Source organism: Silurus aristotelis (genome assembly GCF_946808225.1).
Source record: "Silurus aristotelis genome assembly, chromosome: 3".
Classification (NCBI taxonomy): Eukaryota; Metazoa; Chordata; class Actinopteri; order Siluriformes; family Siluridae; genus Silurus; species Silurus aristotelis.
Window position 1 is genome coordinate 3643638 of NC_139576.1, and position 25693 is coordinate 3669330.

At 42.3% G+C, this 25693-nt stretch overlaps 1 protein-coding gene across 1 annotated transcript; it reads left to right on the forward strand.

Annotated features, from left to right (window-relative positions):
• Positions 1–487: 487 nt before the first annotated feature.
• Positions 488–24531, forward strand: wdr75 (WD repeat domain 75). The gene is made up of 21 exons (XM_083536834.1): positions 488–643; positions 1140–1269; positions 1461–1526; positions 1680–1779; positions 3495–3619; positions 4371–4441; positions 4605–4721; positions 5722–5810; positions 7841–7999; positions 8313–8372; positions 8503–8618; positions 11705–11880; positions 12007–12158; positions 13808–13988; positions 15543–15637; positions 15845–15940; positions 16684–16853; positions 21563–21622; positions 21842–21988; positions 22102–22190; positions 23352–24531. The coding sequence occupies exons 1-21, from the start codon at positions 558–560 to the stop codon at positions 23563–23565; spliced, it is 2499 nt and encodes an 832-aa protein (XP_083392960.1). The 5' UTR covers positions 488–557; the 3' UTR covers positions 23566–24531.
• The last annotated feature ends 1162 nt before the right edge of the window (positions 24532–25693 follow it).

Consider the following 25693-nt stretch of genomic DNA (forward strand, 5'->3'; position numbering starts at 1 on the left):
TAAAATAAATTATTAAACTCCAGATAAAAATCTTTTTAATCAGTAAACTTTTGTTTTATTTATGCGCCAAGTCTCAAATCAAACACCAAATCCGCCATGTTTTACACAATTAACCCTCTAGGTGGCGTTTTGTGGGTGTTTCCCTCATAATGGCGACACAAACAACTTTTACCCGAGTATTTTAAAACATGAGTATCTATACTTCTACTTAAGTAAAGGATGTGTGTACTTTTGCCACCTCTGGTTTCAGCAGACGTGGCGTCATAATGATGGTATCAAGAGGTGGATTGATTCAGGAAGAACACCACTACTGAATGTCTGGTTGTGAAATGCACGGCGCGGTAAATACTGTATGTTTCCGCAAGACGGCGCTGCTGTGTTTTTTCTTTTTTTTTTTCCTTCACAACTACCCCGTATTTCGTATCCATTGCTCAACCAATCAGATCGCAGGAGGCGGGGCTTTCGGAATACGGGTGGGGAGAACGCTGTGGCGGAAGTGACGTGAGGTGAAGCGGCGGAAAGTTCACGGGTCACCGGTGTACGTCAGAGCAGGAAAGATGGTGGAGTGCAGGGAGACCCGCGTGGTTCGGTGCGGCGGCAGTAAAATAAGTTTCAGAGCTCCGGTGATCACTCGAGACTCCAGGTGAGGACATGGAGTGTGTGTGTGTGTGTGTGAGAGAGAGAGAGAGAGAGAGAGAACCACGGGCTCGTGCAAAAAAAAAACATGCACCTCTCTGATCTGCATGGAGGAGAAGTGATTGTGTGTGTGTGTGTGTGTGTGTGTGTGTGTGTGTGTGTGTGTGTGTGTGTGTGTGTGTGTGTGTGTGTGTGTGTGTGTGTGTGTTTACCATATGTGATCAAGTATAGTAAGGTTTTAATAGAGATGTGTGTGTGTGTGTGTGTGTGTGTGTGTGTGTGTGTGTGTGTGTGTGTGTGTGTTTACCATATGTGATCAAGTATAGTAAGGTTTTAATAGAGATGTGTGTGTGTGTGTGTGTGTGTGTGTGTGTGTGTGTGTGTGTGTGTGTGTGTGTGTGTTTACCATATGTGATCAAGTATAGTAAGGTTTTAATAGAGATGTGTGTGTGTGTGTGTGTGTGTGTGTGTGTGTGTGTGTGTGTGTGTGTACACACATACAGGTTCCTGTTGTGTGCCTCTGGAGACTCGGTGAAGGTTTTCAGCACCACTACAGAGGAGTGTGTCCATGTGCTGGAGGGACACACACACCAGATCAGTGGTGTCGCCCTGAACCCCAACAACCACCTTCAGGTTTTTGTCTGGTGTTTTCTCTCTCTGTCTTTCTCTCTCTCTCTCTCTCTCTCTCTCTCTCTCTCTCTCTCTCTCTCTCTCTCTCTCTCTCTTTCTCTCTTTCTCTTTCTTTCGCTGTATCCTTTTATCTCTGTCACTTAATCTGTCTCACACAGTGAAAGTTTGTTTTTATTCACTCATCCCTCCTGCAGGTCTTCTCCTGCTCACTAGATGGCACTCTGAGACTGTGGGACTTCACTGATGGGATCCTCATTAAGGTAAACTGTAACCATTTATTTTATTAGTACACCTGAGCAGATATGGGGTTAAAGACCATAGTCCATTACCTTAACCACTGAGCTGTTACCTCCCCCGTGTGTGTGTGTGTGTTTTTTTTTTTTCCATGTCTTCTTTTTTTCTCTTTCCCCCAGACGTTTACTATCGGACAGCCGATCTTCTCCTTGTACGTCTCTGAGAAACACCTTGGGGTCGTCTTTATTATTGTTCCTCTGGACACTCAGCAGAATAGCGGTAATCATCTCACCACAGCTCAGATATTAGCGTGTGTGTGTGTGTGTGTGTGTGTGTGTGTATCTACAGTGTATCGGGGGAAATCCTCACAGAGCTTCACCTTTTCCACACGTTACCTTACAGCTATATTCCAAAATGGATTACGTTCATTATCGTCAACATTCTACAAACAAACCCCCATAATGACCATGTAAAAGAGGTTTTTGTTTAAAATCTGTGCAAATGTATAAAAAATAAATCACAGCCTTTCTCACGACACTCACAGCTGAGCTCAGGTGCTTCCTGTTTCCACTGATCCTCCTTGAGATGTTTCTACAACTCGATTGTGACATAACAAAATATGGAAAAAGTGACGCGTGTGAATACTTTCCAGGTGCACTGTATGTGTCTGTGTTTGTGTAGCTGTAAAAACACGTGTGTATGTATATGTGCGTGTGTATACGTGTGTATGTATATGTGCGTGTGTATACGTGTGTATGTATGTGTACGTGTGTATACGTGTGTATGTATATGTACGTGTGTATACGTGTGTATGTATATGTACGTGTGTATACGTGTGTATGTATATGTACGTGTGTATACGTGTGTATGTATATGTACGTGTGTATACGTGTGTATGTATATGTACGTGTGTATACGTGTGTATGTATATGTACGTGTGTATACGTGTGTGTATGTATATGTACGTGTGTATACGTGTGTGTACGTGTGTATACGTGTGTATACGTGTGTATACGTGTGTATACGTGTGTATGTACGTGTGTATGTACGTGTGTATGTACGTGTGTATGTACGTGTGTATGTACGTGTGTATACGTGTGTATGTACGTGTGTATGTACGTGTGTATACGTGTGTGTACGTGTGTATGTACGTGTGTGTACGTGTGTATACGTGTGTATACGTGTGTATACGTGTATATGTGTATGTACGTGTGTATACGTGTATGTGTATACGTGTATACGTGTATGTGTATGTACGTGTGTATACGTGTATGTGTATGTACGTGTGTATGTACGTGTATGTGTATGTACGTGTGTGTACGTGTATGTGTATGTACGTGTGTATACGTGTATGTGTATGTACGTGTGTATACGTGTGTGTATGTACGTGTGTATACGTGTGTATGTATACGTGCGTGTGTATACGTGCGTGTGTATATGTACGTGTGTATACGTGTGTATGTATATGTACGTGTGTATACGTGTGTGTGTACGTGTGTATACGTGTGTGTGTACGTGTGTATACGTGTGTATGTATATGTACGTGTGTATACGTGTGTATGTATATGTACGTGTGTATACGTGTGTGTGTACGTGTGTATACGTGTGTATGTACGTGTGTATACGTGTGTGTACGTGTGTATGTACGTGTGTATGTACGTGTGTATGTACGTGTGTATGTACGTGTGTATGTACGTGTGTATGTACGTGTGTGTACGTGTGTGTACGTGTGTGTACGTGTGTGTACGTGTGTGTACGTGTGTATACGTGTGTGTACGTGTGTATACGTGTGTATACGTGTGTATACGTGTGTATACGTGTGTATACGTGTGTATGTACGTGTGTATACGTGCGTGTGTATACGTGCGTGTGTATACGTGCGTGTGTATACGTGCGTGTGTATACGTGCGTGTGTATACGTGCGTGTGTATACGTACGTGTGTGTATGTGACTGTTTCCATGTGTATCTATATAATTTGTGTTGTTGTGCACAGAATGTTTCCAGTTGGTAGCTGTGCATCTCCCCAAGGTGGTGGAGCAGGAAGTGGAGGTGAAGGATCTCTCAGCTGTGCTTACTGATATTTCTCCGAACCCCGGGGCTACAGCGTCAGGCCGTGAGGTAAACCCACCACATATCTAATCTCAAATAGAAATGAAGCTTATAAAGTGTCTGGTGGAGGTTTAGACCTGATCATCCTTAAGAATAACTGGAGTGCTGGAGGGAGAGAGATGGAGATGGAGTCCCGTGGGTGGAGTCCCGTGGGTGGGAGTTCACTTTCATCAGTGGAGAAACAAAACACGTGCAAGGGATTGTGGGAAAACGAGATGAACCAGGTGCAAATGTATGCAAATCAGCCACATCTCAGTGACCAATCAGAGACATGGTATATTTCTGATCTTTCTATTTGTACACCTGTGTGGTTCAGGTGCATTAGAAAAAAATTAAGACTTTTGAGCTTTTCATGTTTATAGGCAGGTGTCTTTTAATTTTATTTTTTTTAAAAGCACATTTGAGCAGAAAATTGCAAGTTTTCATGAAAAGTGTTGTTGTTGTTGTTGTTGTTGTTGTTATTATTATTATTATTATTTAATACATGGTTGGGCAATGGAACTTAAACACCTGGTGTAATACTGATTGATTTGTACTTGCTCTTGGGTTGACTGTTACCTCTGTTGGATGTGGTACACCACCAGGACTTGCTCTCCTGGCCACTGGTTAAGATGCTGGATTTCTGATCAGAGGGTTGTGAGGTCAAGTCCCAGAACCACCAAACTGCCACTGCGTTGCCTTTGAGCAAGACCCTCAACTGCTCAGTTGTATGAATGAGATGGTTGTCGCTCTGGATAATGCTGTAAATGTTTGTGTGTAGGGTGAATATCTGGCCTCTGTAAAGGGTCTGCAGCTCCACGTGTTTTTCTTCAGGAACCAAAAGTCGTTCAGGTAACGAACACACACACACGCGCACACACACGTGTCATGTGCAGAAGGTCACAGTAACCATGACTCAGCAGTCTCTGTACCTGATGGTTATGGGCGTGTTCGCTCCTGTTCGGGGTTCACATACAGACGAAGCCTGATCTCGAGTCATTTATCTTCAATGCAGGTTCAACCTGAAGGCCAACGATAAGAAAGGAGCCAGAAACGCGTTCACCTGTGTGGCCTGTCACCCGAAAGACGACTGTATCGCTACGGGACACGAGGACGGCAAAATACGTTTCTGGTGAGAACCACGAGCATCCAGACCACTGCTTTACAGTGCCGATGATGATGATGATATTAACGCTAATTATAATATTCACACCAAGAGGACCAATGATACGATTCATACTAATAAAGACTAACAATGTTTTTAATAATAATTAAAATAGTAGAAATAGTTATAAAGAATAAATATAAATAGCACCAATAATCATAAAAAATATCAATGCTTAAGATATTAACACAAAATACACCGATATGACTAATATAATAATCACAAATAATTCTAAAAAAATTATAAATATGATGAAAAGTAAATAATAAAACACCAATAATCCTTTCAATAATAATAACAAACAATACTACTTATAAATATATTTAAAAAAATAAATCTCAAAACATACTTGTAGATAAAATAAAGTAAATTATAATACAATAATATTGGTAATAATAATTAATAATATTAATAATAACATAAGCAGTACTATTAAAAAATATAATAAAGTAGTAGAAGATGAAGAATATAGAGGTAAAAAAAAAGTGAGAGCAAAATGAAGAAGGGGGAAAAACATGCCAGGTGAAGAAAAACTGAACTAAAGGAAGACAAAATGATGGATAGAATAGAAGAAAAAGGTGGAAAGAGGAATATTTAAATGAAGGAGAATAGAATGGGGTGAAAAGGGGATGGAGGCATGTAGAATGTTGGGGAGAAATAAGGAAAAGGAGGAATGATGCATTTCATACAGGTGGAAAAGAAAGTATTAAATAAATCGGGAGAAAGAATAAGAATAAATGATAGTAAAAGAAGGCAAATTAACGAGGGAGCGAAGGCGGTGGCAATGAACCAGTAAAAAAAGGATGAAAAAGAACGAGTGACTAGAGACTGAGTGATGAATGAAGGCGGTAAGATGAATTAAAAATCATTTAGAATGGAGAAGAGATGGAGTAAAGGAGTCGTGTGGTCAGTGATGATAAACGCTGTGAGGATTGAAATGAAACCTGGACATGTTTCTGGTACACAGGAGAAACTTCAATCAGAAGAAAGAGTACACGTATTCCACTGTGCACTGGCACCATGACGCTGTTAACACTCTGTGTTTCACTCCAGAGGGTAAGATACGCTCTCATACACTCGCACTCCCGATCCGGACTCACACACTCGAACTCCCGATCCGGACTCGTGCACTCACGCACTCGCACTCCCGATCCAGATTTACACTCTTACACACTCGCACTCCCCATCCGGACTCGTGCACTCACGCACTCCCGATCCAGATTTACACTCTTACACACTCGCACTCCCCATCCGGACTCGTGCACTCACGCACTCGCACTCCCGATCCAGATTTACACTCTTACACACTCGCACTCCCGATCCGGACTCGCGCGCTCGTACTCCCGATCCGGACTCGCGCGCTCGTACTCCCGATCCGGACTCGCGCGCTCGCACTCCCGATCCGGACTCGCGCACTCGCACACTCACACTCCTGATCCAGACTCACACACTCGCACTCCCTATCCAGACTTGCGCATTTACTCCTCATCCAGACTCACACACTCAAACTCCTGATCCAGACTCACTTAAATAAGTTTAAACAGGTCTTAATTTTTGAATGTCCATGAGAAGCTCTCTCTAATGCTTATTGAAATGCTCCTTCAGCTCTTTAAAAGGGTTTTTGGTTCCTTATCTTAAATACCTTAAATAAGACCAACATGCAACAGGAGATCAGCTTTCTGTTTCTGCCTCTCTTGGATTGTACCACAGATGTAAAACTGGTTTGTAGCTATGGGGAAGTGTAAGTTTAGAGAAACTTGAACTTGGTTTAAAAAATTGGCTTGGCCGAGGCCAGTTTCTAACAGTGTATTTGTGTGTGTGTGTTTATGATGTTGTGATGTGGGTCCTAAATTCCGTTCTTAATGGTCTTTAAAAGGTCTTAAAAAGTCTAAAAGTTGACATGGTGAAACCCTGGGCACTCGCACCCCTGATCCAGATTCACGCACTCTCTTTTGCAGAGTTGCATGCACAGACTCACACACTCGCACTCCTGATCCAGATTCACACTCTCGCACTCCTGATCCAGACTCTCGTACTCAGACTCGCACTCCTGATTCAGACTCGCACTCCTGATTCAGACTCGCACTCCTGATTCAGACTCGCACTCCTGATTCAGACTCGCACTTCCGATCCAGACTCGCACTCCCGATCCAGACTTGCACCCTCGCACTCCCGATCCAGACTCACACACTCGCACTCAGACTCGCACTCCCGATCCAGACTCGCACCCTCACACTTCCGATCCAGACTCACACTCCTGATCCAGACTCGCACACTCGCACTCCTGATTCAGACTCACACTCTCACACTCCTGATCCAGACTGACACTCTCACACTCAGACAACCGCTCTCATGCTCCAATCCCCCGCCCCCGATCAGTCACACTCTCACACATTCACACTCCTGCTTTTAGACTCCTGATCCTAAATAACACACACACTCGCACTCCTGATCCAGACTAACACTCGCACTCCTGATCCAGACTAACACTCGCACTCCTGATCCAGACTAACACTCGCACTCCTGATCCAGACTAACACTCGCACTCCCGATCCTTTTTGGTTCCTTATCTCAAATACCTTAAATAAGACCAACATGCAACAGGAGATCAGCTTTCTGTTTCTGCCTCTCTTGGATTGTACCACAGATGTAAAACTGGTTTGTAGCTATGGGGAAAGTGTAAGTTTAGCGAAACTTGGTTTAAAAAATTGGCTTGGCCGAGGCCAGTTTCTAACAGTGTATTTGTGTGTGTGTGTTTATGATGTCGTGATGTGGGTCCTAAATTCCGTTCTTAATGGTCTTTAAAAGGTCTTAAAAAGTCTAAAAGTTTACATGGTGAAACCCTGGGCACTCGCACTCCTGATCCAAACTCGCGCTCTCTCGCTTGCACCATTGCTCCAGACATCAGCTCTCGCCCTATCCACAACCGCCCACACAAGACTCCTGCACCCCTGCTACAGACTTTTACACTTTTTTCCCCCTATGTGTCCAAAGATTCTCATTTTGATCCCAAAATTCAGACTTTTAAAGGAAATTCTAATTTTCTGTTATTGTTCTGTACTCTGGATTTGGTGTATCTTCTGTAGGTACACACCTGCTGAGTGGAGGCGTGGAGTCTGTGCTCGTCCAGTGGCATTCTGCCGAGGTCAATAAAAAGGAATTCCTCCCGCGTCTGGGCGGAGCCATTTCTCATATCTCAGTCTCTGCAGATGGACAGACGTACAGCACGAGTCATTCGAACAACAGTATGAAACCCTGCGCGCACACACACACACACACATGCACAACCCCCCCCCCCCCCCCCCCCCAAAAAAAAAAAAATTTTTTTCATTCAAAAGAATCTTGCAAAAAAAGGGGAAAAAAGAAAACAATGAATAGTGAATAAAAAGATCAGAGATACCGTTTAATTAAGTAATAAAAAATACTTACTTAAGAAATTATAAATACGTAAAATTAATGTCTGTAATAAACAAGTTTTATTGTTTTATTTATTATTAAATTTGTCTCTATTAAAATCGCCTAAAATTGTTTATTGATTTTTTTCCGTTATCTTTATAGAGATCACCATCATCCACTGCAGCTTCAAAGTGTCTGCGGTTATTCAAGGTCTCATCCATGGTAAGTGTGTGTGTATATACACACACACACACACACACATGTTCAGATATCATTATTTCACCATGACTCAGCGAAATGAGCGAGTCTCTGGTGAATCTGTAACTCGAGATCTCGCTCTGTTGTTTTTCAGGAGAAACCATTCGCACGGGTCTGATGATTGACCCACGCAGCAGCGCTCTGGTGCTGAGCGGAAAGCCGGGCCAGCTTCAGTTTTACTCTCTACAGCGTGACAAGCAGCTTTACAGCGTACGTCCACGTTTGTTACGTTTATTCATGCTATTTAACATGTTGCTATGGCCTTCTAGATGATTTTTCTCACTCACACACACCTTTGTGTGAACTAATTGTTGAAGTGCTGTCCTATTACTTTTGGCCCATGTTTAGTTCTACAACTAATACATCAGTCTGACAAAAGATTTTATAAGAGCACAGAATCTAAATAAACACCAGTACGATGTTGTAGCAGGTTTACTTTTATTTTTTGAAGCTCTGTTAATAGATCTTCTGTCATATAGACCCCAAAGACGGGTATTTGGACTGCAATAAGTCGCTTTGGCCACAAGGGAGAGTCACATTTTTATCATATGTTCTATACAAGTATCAGAAGACCTTAAACACCTTGCCTTTCAAGGTTTTTGTGACGCACATGTGCGTTCCTTTAGTTTATCATGCAACAAACCCGGTAATTGAATGTTATTAACTTTCATCAAACTGTCACCTTCTGCAGGAACAGTAAGTTTAGGATAAAATCCACGTAGCAATGTCGCGTTCTACTTCACACATTTCTGCGTATGTACACGTTAACTTGTTATACACGGAGGTTACATGGTGAACAAGATAACCAACTCCCATTCCATACACCATGCAATTTCGTCTGGACTGAAGTTCACCATACAACAAGACTAGAACTCGTACCTCTGATTAATCGAGTTCCCCGATTATCGATTATTCAATTAATCTGATTTTTATATATATATATATATATATATATATATATATATATATATTAATAATAATTTTATTTACAAATTTTAATTGTATTTTATTTTATAACTATATAGAACCCTAATTTAGGGTATTTCTATATAAAATTAACAATGCAAAATCCAGATATAGAGTTGAACTACCTTTTAATTTAGACATCAAGATTAAAAACACAACATAAACATTTGAGTGTGCAAGATGAAGCAATATGTGTAAATCAACATCTGTATTTTTTTTTTTTTTTTTAATGATCATTCCAGATGTCAAGTTGACAACCACGCTTAAAATAATAAATGATATATAATGTAAAATAGAATATATAATGAATTGTATATTTAAATGAATTTGCATAAATTAAATGTAGAGACGTTGAAAACGAGCATCTGAACGTAGTAAAGCCGCAGTAAATCGCGTTTGAAAACAGAAGTTACTGCTGTAGTAGGGACAAACGCACACCATTCACCTTCACTGTTGTTTTCTGTAAAGCTGCTTTGAGACAATGTCTATGGTGAAAAGCGCTATACAAATAAACTTGACTTGACTTGTCCAACATCTGAGCTACGACTCATAGAAAAATTTAGTTCAGGCCGATGCTTTATAAGATAAGATACGCCTTTATTCGTCCCACGGTGGAGAAATTTCCATGTTACAGCGAAAAATGTGCACATCTGTTTACATCTGTATTTAAATACAAAACAGAAAAACGAGAGTCAAGAAGCTTTTATTGTCATTTTTTACACATAGAGAAAACACACAACACAAACGAGGAAGATGATAGTAGTTACACTGTCGAACAAATTGCACCTGGTCATATTGCACAGTTTAACTTGTAAATGCACAAAAATTGTAATCATTGTTTAAAAACACTGTACATTACAAACCCCAAAACCATGTCCCCTTTAATATATATATATATATTTTTTATAACATTGTTGACACCGCACCATTTGTGCGTCGTGACCGATCACATGTTACAATCCGTGCTGTGCAGGTTTCCACTGGAAAAGGGGAATATGGTGTAAGCATCTTTCATGTGAGATCACATGAGCTACAGAGATATATTCTTTTTTTTTTTTTTGGATGTTTTTGTTTGAGCATGAAACCTGCCTAGTCATGCTTCTGCAGGGCTTTGGAGGGATTGAAGAGTTAATAATATCTAGGGAATGGAAACCCCCCCCTCAGACTGCCGGCACACAGTCTGGTCTTCAGATCGAGTTTAAAACATGTTCTGCTGTTGTCCAATGTGAATGTGCACTTTTGTGTATGGCCGACTGTAACAGTCTGAAGAATATTGACGAGGGCCAAATTGTGACGTCTAGACGACTGATTTAGAGCATCTGCAGATCTTGGGGGGTTTTTCTAGGTGTTCAGGGGTTTGTATCTGTAAACCAGTGACAGGGGCCTCGTCATGTGGCCTCAAGGCATACGCCCCGATCTACAACGACTTACAATTACTCCTGAGCAGTTAAGTGGTTAAGAGCCCCCTAGTGGTAGCTTTGCTTACAGGCGAATCTGGTATTTGAACCCATGACGTTCTGGTCTGAAGTCCACCGCTGCCCTTTCACCTAAAATTGGATTACATGTATGGCGTTTTACAGACACCCTTGACCCAGAGCGACTTACACTGATCTCATTCATACACCTGAGCCGCTAAGGGGGTAAGGGCCTTGCTCAGGTGCCCAGGAGTGGCAGATTGGTGTGGCTGGGATTTGAACTCATGACCTTCGGATCCAAACTCCAATGCCTTAACAACTAAGCTACCACCTCCCACCTTCCTGATCTGACAGAAGACCTCCTGCAGCACAACCTGCTGTCAAGGTTTAGGCTGGTTTTGATAAAGCGTACCCAAGAGCGGTCTAAGAGCCCATGCAAACACCTGGACACCACCAAAAGCTCCTACACTAGACATGAGCATCAGAATAGACTTTGCTACAGTAGAAGGTGGTGACCTGGTCTTATGAATCACGGTTCAACGTCATGTGCTTGAGTAGGCCTGGGGAAGGTTGGTACCAGGATGCATTATGGGAAGAAGGTGAGCCAGTGGGGGCAGTGTGATGATGGGGTGATGATCTGCTGGGAATCCTTGGAATTTGATTGAAGCTTCCTGGACATCAATGATTTGAGGTACATGGTTCCAGGTCTCTCCAAAATCCTCAGCAATGTGTGGAACGTTTGTGGGATATGGTTGAAATGAAAGTCTGGTCCTTGGAGGCTCCACATTTACAACGAAAAGGTCTTCCTGCAGATATCTTGGTCCCAGACACCACAGTACACCAGAGGTCTTATGGAGTCCAGGTCTTAAATGGTCAGAGTCTGCTGATGCTCAAATTTCCTTCTTGTTCTTGCAGCTTGACATAGTGCAGCAGGAGTACATCTATGAGGCAGGCTTGGACCAGTTTGACGTGGTGAAGGCAGCGTTTGACACCACAGGCTCGTGGTTGGCTACGGTGGAGGAGAGAGGCGCCAGATGCTCCAGTCTCGAGTTTTCTCTCAAACTTTGGGGATATGACAAAAGTGCACAAAGGTACGTCTTATAAAATCCTGGATGAAAATCCCAGACAGCCATATTTCATTATTCAAACAGTACTGCACCCTCACCCCCAACCCTCCCTGTTTCTGGAGCTCTAACCTTTTTTTTTTCCCTCCTCAGCTTTGAACTGAATACCACAATAACGACTGCCCACAACGACAGGATTACAGCCATGTGCTTTAACCCTGCCTCAGAGACCACCATGCTGGTGACCACCGCCAAGGACGGCAAGTTCAAAGTCTGGCTGCTCGGCTCAGTCTCGGACACACAAAGTGAGTCCCACCTCCCACACCCTGGTTTACTTTATTCTCCACATCTTTATTTAATAAAGAGCTTGTAACAGTGCACAAAGGTACGCATTTAAAATCCTGTCTCTACTGTACGCATAATGTGTAGAGATCGCTGTTATGGAGCTGTTATGGAGCTGTTATGTCATTATTCAGACAGTTTTAGTCAAAGTCTCAGGAGTAAAAACCTGGACCATGGAGAGAGTCAATTAAGCTATAAGGAAGAGTCATTTAAACATGGCAGACTCATGGAAGCCACATGGAGTCATTTAATCAGGAAGAGAGTCATTAAGCCAATAAGTGAGTTAAATAGGCTATAAGGAGATTGATGTAAGCTACAAAATAATGTAGGTTGCAAGGAGACTCATTGAACCATGAAGAGCCAAAGTACACAGAACAGAAAGAGTCAATTTGGAGCACAAAGAGAGTCAATTTGGAGCACAAAGAGAGTCAATTTGGAGCACAAAGAGAGTCAATTTGGAGCACAAAGAGAGTCAATTTGGAGCACAAAGAGAGTCAATTTGGAGCACAAAGAGAGTCAATTTGGAGCACAAAGAGAGTCAATTTGGAGCACAAAGAGAGTCAATTTGGAGCACAAAGAGAGTCAATTTGGAGCACAAAGAGAGTCAATTTGGAGCACAAAGAGAGTCAATTTGGAGCACAAAGAGAGTCAATAGGTGGACTCAAAGATTTATTTAGGCCACAATGAGAATCATTTCACAATGAAGAGTTATTTAGAACATGAAGAGAGTCAATTGCGCTGTAAGGAGAGTCATTTGTGTAGGCCACAGAGTCATTTAACCGCGAGGAGAGTCATTTAACCGCGAGGAGAGTCATTTAACCGCGAGGAGAGTCATTTAACCGCAAAGAGAGCCATTTAACCGCAAAGAGAGACATGTAGCAATGGAGAGAAGCAAAAGGACCGCCCATAGAGAGTCGTTTAGGCCACAAAGACAATAATAGCAAGGACAAGGGGAGTGGTAGCTCAATGGTTAAGGTGCTGGGTTAATGATCGGAAGGTCGGGGCTCAAGCCCCGGTATCAAATAATAATATAATATAAATAATAAGTAATAAAGGCCACTTATACAGGGAATCATTTAGCAATGAAAAGAGTAATTTTTCCAGTTGCAGTTTTGGTTTAAGAGTCAACCAGGCATATCTTGTCTTTAAAGCAATCAAAACATTGTTGATTTTCTCCTCCTACAAATACACAAGTATAGAATTTTGTACAGTAACTGAAGCATGAAATTTGTTCGGACAGCACCACTTCATCTGAGGGGCTGTTGTTTTGTGTGTGTGTGTGTGTGTGTGTGTGTGTGTGTGTGTGTGTGTGTGTGTGTGTGTGTGTGTGTGAAAGCTTTGTGAACACGCAGCCCCTGACCATGATGGATTTGCGAACCCTTAAGCGTTGTTACAGCCTTCGTGAATTAAAGCAGTGTAAAAGGTTCCTGGGAAAACGTTGTTTTTTTTTTTATGTAAAAAGGGAAGTAAAAGTGCATGGGAGCTTTTTTTTTTTTTTTTTTTTTTTTTTTTTTAATAAATCATTCTTCTTCCAACCTGGAATTGTGCCTAACGTTCCAAACCCTGATTTGTTTCCTGTCCTCAGCTTAGCTTATGTGTTTTCTTTCCGCAGAGGAGCAGGCCTCCTGGTCATGTGACTTTGTGGGCAGCTATCACTGCTTTCACCCGACCAACTGCTGTTTCTCAGCTGACGGCTCTCTGCTGGCTGTGAGCTTCGGGGAGGTGGTGACTGTGTGGAGTGTGGACACCTGGGGGCTTTTGACCACACTGTGCCAACCTCCTGGGTTAATCAGGTGGGGTTTTACAGTTCAATCATGCCACATTCACGGTATTTCATCAGCTAAAAAATATATTTTGCTGGACTTTGCTCGGTGGCAAAGCTGCACGTGTCGTCCACATTGATCTTTACTTTCACTTGTGACTCCTCGTGGACATCCCCGATGTTTAACCCGGTCTAAAGGTCAAGATTGGACCTGATTGGATTTACAATAGTTTTTTATTGACGTTGACGTCGAATTTAGAGATCAGATTAGCTTTTCAGACGGAAAAAAAGTGCACCGCTTATTTGCTAACGAGAAACGCCGAGTGGTCATCCTTTAATGGCTTTTCTTTGCAAATTTGGGAATTCAGGCCGTCCAATCAATAAGGATGTATTTATCTTTCGTTTACACTCTTTTTCTTTTTTTGAAGTTGCGCCATAACTAGAAGAGTCCAAATCCTAAAAGTTACATACAACCAATTTAAATTCCAGTAGTTAACAGTAATGAAGTAAATGTAATTCTTCACTGTACTTAAGCAGCTTTTTCACGTCTGTACTTTACTGAAGCATTTGTGGAGACTTTTACTGTTACTTCACTACATTTCAAAGTCAAATATTTGACTTTTTACTCGACTACATTCAGTGAAATCAGTTGTTCTTTTTTATTTACGAGGATAAAAACGTAACCGGTGAAACACGCAGCGAGTCACCAATCAGGATCGAGCGCACGCTCTGTTTTACACGTGTTCTGATCGGCGCTTGGTGTATCTACTGATCACCAACATACAGTTCAGCATCAGATCAACATCAAGCAGAACATTTAGAGAGGAATAAATGATGAAGAAACTTCAGACTCGAACTCGACACAACTCACGTGACCTCGTTTACGTGATTTTACTGAAAATAAGGTTTTAGGTTCATGATAATTTTATCAGTGTTTGAGTCTTTAATATCATTCTATTAATAGATCAGTGTGCTGAGAGTCACATTCGAGTCTTTTCACATAAACTGAGGTGATTAAGTGAAGAATCTTGTGATAAATTATAGTTATAATAAATCAGTACTTTGGATACTTACGTACATTTGAAGGCAAAAACTTTTGTACTTTTACTCAAGTGGAAGTTTTAAGGGATACTTTTACTTTTACTGGAGTCACATTTTACTTAGTGGATCTACTTAAACTCAAGTGTCTGGTTTGTGTATTTCATCCACCACTGTAAAATTCATACATGGTGAATGAACAGCTGTGTGTGTTCTTTTCGGCTTCTCCCGTTAGGGGTCGCCACAGCGGATCCTCCGCACGTTTGATTTGGCACATGTTTTACGCTGGATGCCCTTCCTAACGCAACCCTCCCCAATTTATCCGGGCTTGGGACCGGCACTAAGAGTGGCTGGGGATGGTTCCCTGACCGGGAATCGAACCCGGGTCGCAGCGGTGGGAGCGCTGCATCTTAACCACTAGACCACCAGGGGACCAAGTGTAAATGTAGCAAGAAGTGATTGTTGAAAGAAGTGACGAAAATGTGAGCATGTAAATGCTGGAGTAAAAAAAATTTAAAAAGCTAATTGCAGACCTTTTATTCTACAGGGATCTCTGCTTTGGGCGTCTGAGCTGCTCCAAATACCTGCTCGGCACCACCACGAAAAATCTGCTGTGCTGTTGGAACCTTCTCACCTGCACATGTTAGTAGTGTGTGTGTGTGTGTGTTAATGTGTGTGTGTAAGTAAATGTGGTGCCAACGGAACACCTGTCTCAACAAACCTGACTTTGAGTAGGACTTTGGTCAGTGTTTGTGGACAGTCTGGTGTTTTTCGTGTGTGTGTGTGTGTGTGTGTGTGTGTGTGTGTGTCTGGTCAGCTGTATTGACTGACCCTGTGGTTTCTTCACAGTGGAATGGAGCACGTCGATGGATGTGTGTATGCTGCGGTCAGATCCTCTTTCTGAAAACGTGGCTGCTTTTTGCTACCACTCTGAAAACACTGACTGTAAGTATATAAACACAGAAGTGCAGTGTGTGGAGTTTATTTATTCATCACCACATTCTCCAGCCCAGTTCTTACCTGAGAAACTGCTCAAATAAAGACTGATCTGGTGTAAACCTTCAGTGATTTTAGAGTTAGAGAGCTGCTTCAGAGACTGGAGGGTTATGAGGGAGTGGGATTGCGGCTTTAAGGAAACAGGATTGGGGTATGGGGAAGCAGGATCAGGGTTGTAAAGAAGCAAGTTTGGGATTACGAGGAAGCGGATATGGGATTATGGGGCAGGGGGTTTAATTGCGAGATTAAGGAGTTAGGGATGCAGGATTAAGGTTATGAGGAAGGCTGGATTAGGGCTGTGAGGAAGGCTGGATTAGGGCTGTGAGGAAGCGGGATTGGAGTTATGAGGAGTGCGATTGCGAGATTAATTGTTGTAGGGGTTATGATGAAGAGGGATTGGGGTTATGAGGAAACAGGATTGGAATATGGATTTGGGGAATGCAAGACCTGGTGTTACAGGAAAGTGTGATTGGGAGGAAGCGGGGTTGCGATTGGGAGGAAGCGGGGTTATGGGGATACTTGATTGGGGTTATGAGGAAGCAGCATTGGGATTGTAAAGAGACGGGTAGGTGGTTATAATGAAGCGGGATTAGTTATGTGTGACCTCGGGGATTGTGTAGCAGGACCGGGGGTCAAACTGACTAAAAGGTAAACCGAACACGATTCTAAACAAACATCTGTTCTCTGTCCAGTGTTTGTTTTCAAACCCAGTGAGCCGAGGCCCCTGTTTACCCAGAAGGCCGTGTGCTCGGGAAAAGTTCAGCACTCTGTGTTTGCACCGAGAGATGAGACGCTGGATAGCTGTGACGAGAGAACGCAGTGGCTCAACAGATCTCGCCTCTACTTCCTCACAGAGAACATGGTACCAGTTTTATCCTTGACGCTACAGACATGTTCACTGTATGCTGTTGTATATAAACCCATATGGAATTACTTTCCTTCTAAAAATGTTAATACATTGTATGGGCGAACGTTTGTGGACACCTGATCATAAGATATATTTTGTGGAGATTTGTCTTTAATTAGCTGCAGGAATGTGTTAGTTTTGGAGTTCAGTAGCAGGAGATATTTCACTCCAACTAGATGTTCATGGAGCTGGCATTGTGCACGGGCGCATCGTCACACTGGAACAGGTTTGGGTCTGCTAGTTTAAGTAAAGTCAAGTCAAGTCAAGTTTATTTGTATAGCGCTTTTCACAACAGACATTGTCTCAAAGCAGCTTTACAGAAAACAACAGTGAAGGTGAATGGTGTGCGTTTGTCCCTGATGAGCAGCCGTGGCGACAGTGGCAAGGAAAAACTCCCTTAGATGATATGAGGAAGAAACCTTGAGAGGAACCAGACTCAAAGGGGAACCCATCCTCATATGGGTGACATCAAGAGTTTGGTCATAAATCTTTCAACAATACAGAACAATTTGTGATCATCATAGATCCAGCATCAGCTTCTCCATGCCAGGGCCTTTAAACACTCGGCATCTACTTCTCCATGATCATCCATAGGTCCATAATCTCCACGAGGTGGGACGTGACTGGAGCTGGCCAAACCTCAGGATGCCTCGGGATGGGGAGAGAAAGAGAAGCAGTGGAGAGGAATTAGCGTAGCTGCTGTTCATGATATTAACAGCACAAGTTGATAATGTGCATGTGATCATATATTCTGGAGCACAAGGTTGTGATGTGATGTGTGTTATGTGTGTTATGTGTAGGCTTTGCTAAAAAGATATGTTTTTAATCTACACTTAAACTGGGAGAGTGTATCTGAACCCCGAACACTGTCAGGAAGACTATTCCAGAGTTTAGGAGCTAAATGTGAAAATGCTCTACCGCCTTTAGTGGACTTTGCTATTCTAGGAACTACTAGAAGCCCAGAGTTTTGAGATCTCAGGGAGCGTGACGGATTGTAGCGTGTTAAAAGACTGGATAGATACATGGGAGCCAAACCATTTAGTGCTTTATAAGTGAGTAGCAGTAGTTTGTAGTCTATTCGAAACTTAATAGGAAGCCAATGTAGGGACGATAAGATTGGGGTTATATGATCGTATTTTCTTGACCTAGTAAGAACTCTTGCTGCCGCATTCTGAACTAACTGAAGCTTGTTTATTAATGATGCAGGACATCCACCTAGTAATGCATTACAGTAGTCTATTCTAGAGGTCATAAACGCATGGACGAGCTTCTCTGCATCAGATATAGATAACATATTTCTTAGCTTAGAAATATTTCTAAGGTGAAAGAAGGCTGTTTTTGTAACTTGATTGATGTGATTTTTGAAAGATAAGTTGCTGTCTAAAATAACTCCCAGGTCTTTTACCGTTGAACTAGTAGTTACAGAACAACCGTCTAAATGCAGGCTGAGATGCTGGAGCTTCTGTGTACTATTTTTTGGGCCGATGAGCAAAATCTCCGTTTTATCAGAATTTAATAGCAGAAAGTTATGGGTCATCCAATCTCTTATTTCTTCAACACACTCAGTTATGCGAGCTAATTGAGCTGTATCGCCTGGTTTGGATGAAATATATAGCTGGGTATCATCAGCATAACAATAGAAGCTAATTCCATGCCTTCTAATAATATTTCCTAATGGAAGCATGTATATTGTAAAAAGCAGGGGTCCTAGAACTGACCCTTGTGGCACGCCATAATTTACTAGCATTATCCTGGATAGCTCTCCATTTAAATCTACGAAATGGTAACGATTGGACAGGTAGGATTTAAACCAGCTTAATGCCTGTCCCTGAATACCGATGTAATTCTGTAAGCGATCGAGGAGAAGATCATGATCTATAGTGTCGAACGCAGCACTAAGATCTAGTAAAACTAATAGGGAGATGTAGCCTTGGTCTGAAGCTAAAAACAGGTCGTTAGTGATTTTAACTAGAGCAGTTTCTGTGCTATGATGGGGCCTAAAACCTGACTGAAACTCTTCAAAGATATTGTTCTCCTGCAAGTGGTTACATAACTGGGCAGCGACAATCTTTTCTAAAATCTTAGACATAAATGGGAGATTTGAAATTGGTCTGTAATTCGATAGCGTGTTTGGATCCAGATTAGGTTTTTTAATGAGGGGCTTAATAACTGCTAACTTGAGGGATTTAGGGACATGACCTAACGATAGTGAGGAGTTAATAATATTGAGAAGAGGCTCACCAGCTGTATATAACACTTCCTTCAGTAGTTTAGTGGGAATTGGATCTAACTGACATGTTGTTGATTTAGCTTTCATAATAGCATCATACAGCTCTTCCTGTCCTATACATGTAAAACAGTGTAGTTGTGGGGTTGTAAGTACGATTGTGTCGGGAGATGCTGTCAGAGGTTGAACTGCCACAATTGTTTTTCGAATGTTATCTATTTTTTCAGTGAAGAAATTCATAAAGTCTTCACTACTAAACTGTGATGGAACACATTTTTCAGATCCCTGATTTGTTGTTAATTTAGCGACTGTACTGAAAAGGAACCTGGGATTGTTTTTGTTATTTTCTATGAGTTTGCTCAGGTGTTTAGCTCTAGCAGCTTTTAGCGCCTGTCTGTAGCTAAGCATACTGTCTTTATACGCAATTCTAAATACCTCCAATTTAGTTTTCCTCCATTTTCTCTCCAGATTACGTGTTGTTCTCTTTAGGGCATGCGTATGACTATTATACCAAGGTGCAGGTGCTTGTTCTCGAACCTTTTTTAACCGGATGGGGGCAACAGTGTCTAAAGTGCTAGTGAGGATAAGGTCTATGTTGTCCGCCATCTCATCAAGATGATCAGCAGTTATGGGTTTAATGTGAAACTGAGATAAATCAGGCAGGTTATTTATGAATCTGTCCTTAGTGGTCTGAATAATAGTCCTACCAAGTCGATACCGTGGTGAAACACGGTTAATCTGCTCTACCGGTAGTGTGAACAGTATGAGGTAATGGTCTGTGATGTCGTCATTCTGAGGTAAAATATCTATATCAGTGACGTCTGCTCCGTAGGATATTATTAAGTCTAGTGTGTGGTTAAAACGGTGGGTTGGTCTGGTGACGTTTTGTTTAACTCCAAAAGAGTTTAGTAAATCGACAAATGATAATCCTAGGGCATCGTTTTCATCATCTATATGAATATTAAAATCTCCTACAAGCAGCACTTTTATCAAAGCTGATCAGGAGGTCTGAGAGAAAACAAGCAAACTCATGAAGAAAATCAGCGTAGGGCCCTGGGGGTCTGTACACGGTGACCAGAGCGAGTTTTCTATGCATGTCTGAAAGTGCAATTTTAAGAACGAGCACTTCAAATGATTTAAAGCTGAATCCTAATCTCTGACTAACATTAAGAGAAGCACTATAAATGGTTCCTACACCCCCCCCCCCCCCCCCCACGACCAGTCTGACGAGGCTCATGCTTATAAACATATCCTGACGGTGTCGACTCGTTTAGACCCATATATTCACCTGGTTTAATCCAGGTCTCAGTGAGACAGAGTGCTGAGAGATTATTCTCTGTGATCATCTCATTTACAATCAGTGCTTTGGGTGCAAGTGATCTAATGTTTAAAAGACCGAACTTTAGAACTTTGTTGTGTTTGTTTATCTGGCATTTTTCAGTTTTAACTGCAATAAGATTATTTCTTGATCTTGTGTATGTAATTCTTGGTTTTACTACACAAGGAATAGATACGGTTTCTATAAACTGAGCTGTGTGTGAACTTGTAACTATTTGGTCTGTAGTATGCGTGTTCTTATAGTTGAAGATTTCTTGATGTCTTACCAGTCAGATGGTGTGTAGTATCCTAGAGATGTTATCTGATAGCACTGCTGCTCCAACTCTGCTGGGGTGCAGGCCATCAGGGCGGAAGAACCTCGGACGCTCCCAGAAACAGTTCCAGTTATTAACAAAGAGAAGTTTATGTTCTCGACACCATGACTGTAACCATTCATTTAGAGCTAAAAGTCTACTAAACTTCTCAGCCCCTCGCTGGTAAGTGGTAAGAGGTCCTGACACAGTGATCCTCGTTGTGGGTGATGTGCTGCGTACCGTCTCCACCAGGATCCTGAAGTCCCTCTTTAAGATCTCCGTTTGCCGCAGCCTGGTGTCGTTTGATCCGGCATGGAGAACAACCGCTCAGAAGTTCTCGTTCAGGATCGCGGGTACCTGCGCAGCGACATCCTGAACACGAGCACCAGGAAAACAGCGAGTGTGCACCTTACCTTTAGCTCGGGTAGCGCGGACATGCCGGACGATGGAATCTCCGAGAATAACAGTGTCGCGTTCCGTCTCGCGGAGGGGGACGAAGCGGTTCTTGGTCGAGATCTCGAAGGCCGGTGGTGGAGGTGGAAATTGCTCCATGAACATCTAGTTGGAGTGAAAAAGGAAAACCTTCATGCTACCACATCCAGAGACGTCCTACACAAGTGTGTGTGGGAACAGTTTGGGGAAGAACCACGTATGGCTGGAAGAGTCAGGTGTCCAAATACTTTTGTCCATTAAGTGTATTGTGGAAATGATCGGTCATGCAGTAGGTGGCTATAGCCCTTGTGGATCAGCGTGTGTCCTCTCTTACCCAGTGTCCTCTCTTACCCATCGTCCTTACTTTCCTTCAGGACTTACTGACCTTCAGCACCAGAGCAGAGGATGAGCGAATTCTGAACTTGAGGAAACAGGTTAGTGTTTAATCAACACACTTCACGTCACGTCACAATTTTCCTAAGTGCCTTCTGACTTCTAACGCACGGCCCCCCCACTAACATTATTATTATTATTATTATTATTATTATTATTTTCTAAATATCTAATAAATGTTATTCAGAATAAACCTAATTATGTTAATACTCACTTTATATCACTGCTCTGATGTATGTGTGTAAATGCGTGTTCTATAGCTGCTGGTCGATGACAGTGTGGCCGTTACGCCGTTTTACCTGCTGCTGGGGAAACACAACCCGGCTCAGGAGAAGGACGATTCGGCTTCCGGTCAGACCGCTGATGATCCGTCTCAGCTTCCTCAAGGATCTACGGCTGTCAACGAGGTTAGCTGTACACTCATCGTATTCTGTATCCAAACCGGGTGTGTATTGAGTTTAGCGTTATTTTATGTGCTTGGAAATTTATGTGCTTCTCGCCATCTCGTTTTGCCGTCTAGTTGCTCCACACTCCAGCTCACGTGCTTCCTGCAGCCTCGGTCCTGTGCGCGATGTTCGTCAGATCTCTCCTCATCTCCACCGGGAGCAGGTACGCCACCTTTCTTTTCCTCAGTGTCATTAATAGCGACTCTGTAGGTGAAATAAGATGTACATTATGTTCTGCCTAATTATAGTCAATTATTTCTTTAATATATGCATGTGTGCAGCATTCTCAGCAGTGACTCCGGTCACGTCTACAATAATATAGGCTACAAATTATAGACATAGTTAGTGGACACCTGACTATTAGACTGGTATGTGCTGCTTCACATTCCACATTTAGTCCCCATTTACTGTTATCACCTTCACTCTTCTGGAAAGACGTTCCGCTAGATTCTGGAGTGTGCATGTGGAGATTCATTCAGCTACAAGGGTGTTCGTGAAGAGAGTAGGTGAGGGGAGGACACCCTAGGAGCAGTCAGGGTTCCAATTCAATCTGGAATGGATGGATTGATGGATTGATGGATAAGTGGGTGGATGGACTGATGGATGGATGGATTTATGGATAAGTGGATGGATAGACATGGATGGATAGACATGGATGGATGGATGGATGGATGGATGGATCGATTTATGGATAACTGGGTGGATAGACTGATGGATGGATGGATAGACATAGATAAATGGGTGGATAGATTTATGAATAAGTGGGTGGATTGATTGAATTGAATGTTGGATGGATGGGTTTATTGATTGAATGATTAATGGATGGATGGATGGATGGATGGATGGATGGGTTTATAGATGAATGGGTTTATAGATGGATGGATGGGTTTATAGATGAATGGAGGGGTGATAGATGAATGGATGGATGGATGGATGGGTTTATGGATGGATGGATGGGTTTATAGATGGATGGATGGGTTTATAGATGGATGGATGGGTTTATAGATGAATGGCTGGATGGATGGATGGATTTATAGATGGATGGATGGATGGATGGGTTTATAGATGGATGGGTTTTTTAATAAGTGGATAGATTGATCAATAAATGGAATACTGGATGGAAGAATGGCTGGAAAAGTCGGGCGCCCCAATACTTTTGGAATGGGATGTTAAAATGAGGTGTCCACAAACTTTTGCCCGTGAAGTGTCTGCATGCACTTGTGTACTGATGTATAATCATGTAGAATGTAGAATCAGTGCTGCGTTGTTTTGTTTCTTGCTAATCTTCGGCGCCCTCTGACCCCATTCATGTTTTGTTGTACAGAAAAGACGAGGAGCCCCTCGAACAGGAAGTAGAGAGCGAGAAGGAGGAAGAGGATTCAGAGGAAGAAATGGAAACCAGCGAGCGTCAGCAGGATGTTCGGTCTCTGGGCTCCGTCCTGGAGCCGTCCCTGCAGCTCTCTAAAGAGGAGGAAAGGGAACTGAGGAGAGTGAGAAAGACTGACTTTAGCTGGGTTTCGAGTTGTGTCAATTGTTAGCAACCGAAATACGCACGCACACACACACACACACACACACACACACACGGTTCTTATGGAAATGATTGGCAGTGTTACATGAAACTGTATTTTGGATATATAAAACGTTTGTGCTATTGATTTGGAGTTTTGTAAATGTCCATTTTGAGCAAAAGCAGCTAAGATCATCATCTCGCACCTTTTTAGGGTTCCGTGCATGCCTTTCACATGTTCTCCAGGTTCACCTCTGGGGTCTCCAGTTTTCTGAATTCACCTTGATACTATTATTCAGATGCACAAAAGCATCAAAACCAGGTTACGATTTTAAAATCCGAACTGCGACATCAGTAATAAACACACTTTATGGCCCAAAAGTATTGGGACACCACAGGTGTGGTCCTTCTGCAAACTGTTCCCACAAAGTTTTGTAGGACGTCCTTGAGTGCGGTAGCATAAGATTTTCCCTTCACTTAAACTAGGAGACCCAAACCTGTTCCACAGCATGACCATGCATGAAGCCAGCTCCATGGAGATAGGCTTTACATGGTTTGGAAGATCTCCAACCCTACATATTGAACACCTTCGAGATGAACGTGAACGCCGAGTGCACCTCAGACCTCCTCAACTACATCACTACCTGACTTTACTAACACACATCCATGTGGCTATATGAACCTCCACAAAATCTAGAGGAACATCTTCCCAGAAGAATGAAGGTTATTATAACTGTACATTTTTTACAAAGAACCACATACCAATCTAATGGTCAGGTGTCTACAAACCTTTGTTCTTACAGAGGCATTTTTTTATGTCATGTCAATGTTATTTTAACAATATAAAGGAACAGAGACGTACGTTGTATGAAGCATGGTGTGGATTACGTTAATTGAATCAGTGTGTTTAAAAACGTGTACGGATGAAGATTTTCTACTTTTGTAATTCAGAAGTCGTTTTGTTCTGAAACATAAAAACATTTGTATTGACTAATTTAGAGTTTTATTTATTTATTTTTGTCACTTCTTTCTGAAACTTTCACAAGCTCACGTTTTCTCAGTGATGTTTGCGGTAAAAACAGGAAAATAAAGTCTCCATTTCCCTTTTTCTCAACAGAGTTCAAGGTCTAGGACACAAAATAATAAAAACAATGCTGAGTCACTGTTTAATCTTGGATTGTAACAACTTGTGTATATACACGAGTGAGATGGAGTCGGGGAGTCTGAGTTTGGTTCAGGTTCCTGACGAGAATCGAAAGCTAGTTTAATAAATAAAAGTTATAAAAACAAGGTGACCTGTGAGTGAGTGAGTGAGTGAGTGAGTGAGTGAGTGAGTGAGTGAGTGAGTGAGTGAGTGAGTGAGTGAGTGAGTGAGTGAGTGAGTGAGTGAGTGAGTGAGTGAGTGAGTGAGTGAGTGAGTGAGTGAGTGAGTGAGTGAGTGAAATCAAAAACTAACTAGGACACAATATATAGTGCAACATTTGTTCATTTGAGTGTGTGGGTGAGACAGAGACAGGTCCTGTCCCTCTGTATTGAGTAGTCGAATGGCTTGTGGAAAGAAATTGTTACAGTCTGGCTGTGAGGGTCTGAGACGGCAGAAGGGTGAAGAGTATGTGTGAGGGGTGTGTGGGATCAGACACAATGCTGGTGGCTTTGTGGATGCAGCGTTTTGAAGGACGTACTGATGATCTCGGGTGTCCCTACTATCCACTGTAGGGTCTTGCGATCCGAAATGGCGCTATTCCCAAACCTGGCATTGATGCAGCTGCTCAGAATGCTTCCGAAGGTCCACTTTGTAGAGTGTGGTAAAGGGCTTTTTTCTTTATGGAGCTGGTGTTGAAGGACAAGATAAGACACTTGACTTCCTACGTGACTGCTAGTGCGAAGAACCTGTACTTGTGTCTGGATGTTTGAGATGCTTTAACACATGCCCTGAGGACTACCATGAGCAGGACTTGTCCAGGGTGGTTTTTTATTTATATTTTAGATATAAAGTTTGCCATTTTCCTGATTTAGGATGAACACAGGTCCTAGAGAGTGGGCAGGTTGGTGATGCTGATACATTCAGCAGTTTTATCTTTTGTCTGAGTTTTTTGAGTGGCAGAGCCAAACCAGGCAGTAATGGATGTGCAGAAAGTGAGCTTCATTGAGCTTCA

What these genes read in the sequence shown, in the direction of transcription:
- wdr75 (XM_083536834.1), top strand. Translation starts at nt 558, where the DNA reads ATGGTGGAGTGCAGGGAGACCCGCGTGGTTCGGTGCGGCGGCAGTAAA. An exon ending in ACCCCAACAACCACCTTCAG is followed by an intron (nt 1,270 to 1,460) that starts GTTTTTGTCTGG and finishes TCCCTCCTGCAG; the next exon opens with GTCTTCTCCTGCTCACTAGA. An exon ending in CTCAGTCTCGGACACACAAA is followed by an intron (nt 12,159 to 13,807) that starts GTGAGTCCCACC and finishes TTCTTTCCGCAG; the next exon opens with AGGAGCAGGCCTCCTGGTCA.